At 35.6% G+C, this 2,104-nt stretch overlaps 1 protein-coding gene across 2 annotated transcripts in view; it reads left to right on the top strand.

Annotated features, from left to right (window-relative positions):
* LOC107689767 (CDK2-associated and cullin domain-containing protein 1-like) overlaps nucleotides 1–801 on the top strand; it is a 5,296-nt gene extending 4,495 nt beyond the window's left edge. For both annotated transcript variants that reach the window (XM_016487910.1, XM_016487911.1), the window contains 2 exons: nucleotides 488–626; nucleotides 712–801. In XM_016487910.1, coding sequence (XP_016343396.1) covers nucleotides 488–626; nucleotides 712–751 — 179 coding nt within the window. In that variant the 3' untranslated portion in view covers nucleotides 752–801. The remainder of the gene's footprint in view (nucleotides 1–487; nucleotides 627–711) is intronic.
* Nucleotides 802–2,104: the final 1,303 nt, after the last annotated feature.

Raw genomic sequence — 2,104 nt, forward strand, 5'->3', positions numbered from 1 at the left:
AAAAAATATGAAAAAACATTATTTAATTTACATGTGTGTGCATATATGTATGTATATGTAAAATATACAAAATATATTAATTAAAAATATATATTTATTATATATTTATTTTTTTATTTAAACCACTGCAAATTTCGATCATAGATAGATAGATTTTAATTTTTAATTTCCTATTTTAATAACGTGATAAACGACTCGACTGATAGACTTCAGTCACATGGAAATAAAACAATAAAATATTGACTTCTAAAGACACTTGCAGTTAATTCCATTGAACGCATTAATCCACTGATAGTCCGATAAATGCATTTTAAGAAGTTACCGAATTAAATCGCTGTTCAGAGTGAGTTTTTCCTGAATCCACAATAATCAAATCAATTTGAAATCCAGCCAACAATCTCCACCTCTAGCATACCAGTTCTTTATAAAATGCTCCACAGTGTTGTAAGTTAAGATGTCAGTTCAGATCGTCTTCTTTTTCTTCTAGACTGGGTTCCTCTTGCTCCGGCTCTGTTTTCTAGATTCATTCCTCAGATCGATGCTCCTGCTCTTGAGTCTCAGCTCCTGTATTACGCGGCTCAAGATAAAACACTGCAGATGGAGCTTTCTGAGAACGGCTTCTGCAGGTACCGCTGTCTGCAAACCTCACCTGTATCTGTAAATAAAGCCAAATCACACGCTTGACCTCACCTGGCCTCGTTCCTTCCGCAGGGGCGATCAGTCGCGGAAGCGAGCAAGTGAAGAATCGTGACAGTCAAGTGGGTTTTTACACGACTTCAGTGAGAAGACACAACCACGTCTGAGATTTAGAAGCTTCCCGATACACTCGCGACACGCTGCTGCAATTTAAGCCTTCGTAATTCAGTAAAAATCACTTCAGCACAGACTTTATCTGATACAGAGACGCTTCATGTCTTCATACAGTCCTTTGGGAGTTCTCACATAAAGCTTTACCAAACTACACAAACATGAGCATCATCTCTAGGGCCTTCAGGTTGTGTGCAGAGACTCAGAGAGGATCTGTGAGAATGCCTCTTTTCTCTCGTTTTGTATTTGCTTCACAGAATTGATCATATGTGAGCCTGGAGCACAAAAGCAGTCTTAAGTCGCTGGGGTATATTTGTAGCAATAGCCAACAATACATTGTATGGCTCAAAATTATTGCCAAAAATCATTAGGATATTAAGTAAAGATCATGTTCCATGAAGATATTTAGTAAATTTCCTACCGTAAATATATCAAAACTTAAATTTTAATTAGTAATATGCATTGCTAAGAACTTCATTTGAACAACTTTAAAGATGATTTTCTCAATATTTAGATTTTTTTGCACCCTCAGATTCCAGATTTTCAAATAGTTGTATCTCAGCCAAATATTGTCCGATCCTAACAAACCATACATCAATGGAAAGCTTGTTTATTCAGCTTTCAGATGATGTATAAATCTCAATTTCGAAAAATTGACCCTTATGACTGGTTTTGTGCTCCAGGGTCACATATTTCCAGATTGATTTATTCAGTCACGCAGGCTGGTTTCCATTTCTACTCATTTTTCCTGGCCTTGTCGTTCAGTGAAATCATCCGGTTTGCTGTGATCTCAGAAAGGATGGTTCGAGACTGTGGATGCAGAATGTCTCAGCAGGTGATGAATGAAGGTCTTCAAAATGCAGATTCTTACCCACTTGTTTTTTTTATTTTAGGATCACTACTGCAGTTTTAATCACTTTTAGCTGATTTACCTAATAATAACGTGCCTTTGGCTATTCGCCTTTCTTCCTTTCAGACTTTTTAAGTGAAATGTAAATCAATCATTTATTATGTCAACCACTGTTGATTAAATTTTTTTTGGTGCGTCACACATTGAATCTGGAACCACAGCAGTTTGTGAAAAACAGCAGAGATAAAGTACATCTGAAATCCTGGTGTGATATAAAGAGCTGCTAATAATTAATCTGGAATAAACACATGACACTGAAGCAAGAATTGTGTTTAATAACTTTACGTTTAATTTCCTAGTGTTATGGGTAATTTCTGTTTAACAGAACTAAAGACAGTTAAACTAAAGTTATATGTGTAAAATAATCTTTTTAGCGAGTATTTCATT

The sequence above is a fragment of the Sinocyclocheilus anshuiensis genome, unplaced genomic scaffold, assembly GCF_001515605.1.
Source record: "Sinocyclocheilus anshuiensis isolate Anshui unplaced genomic scaffold, SAMN03320099.WGS_v1.1 scaffold1637, whole genome shotgun sequence".
NCBI classification, from domain to species: Eukaryota; Metazoa; Chordata; class Actinopteri; order Cypriniformes; family Cyprinidae; genus Sinocyclocheilus; species Sinocyclocheilus anshuiensis.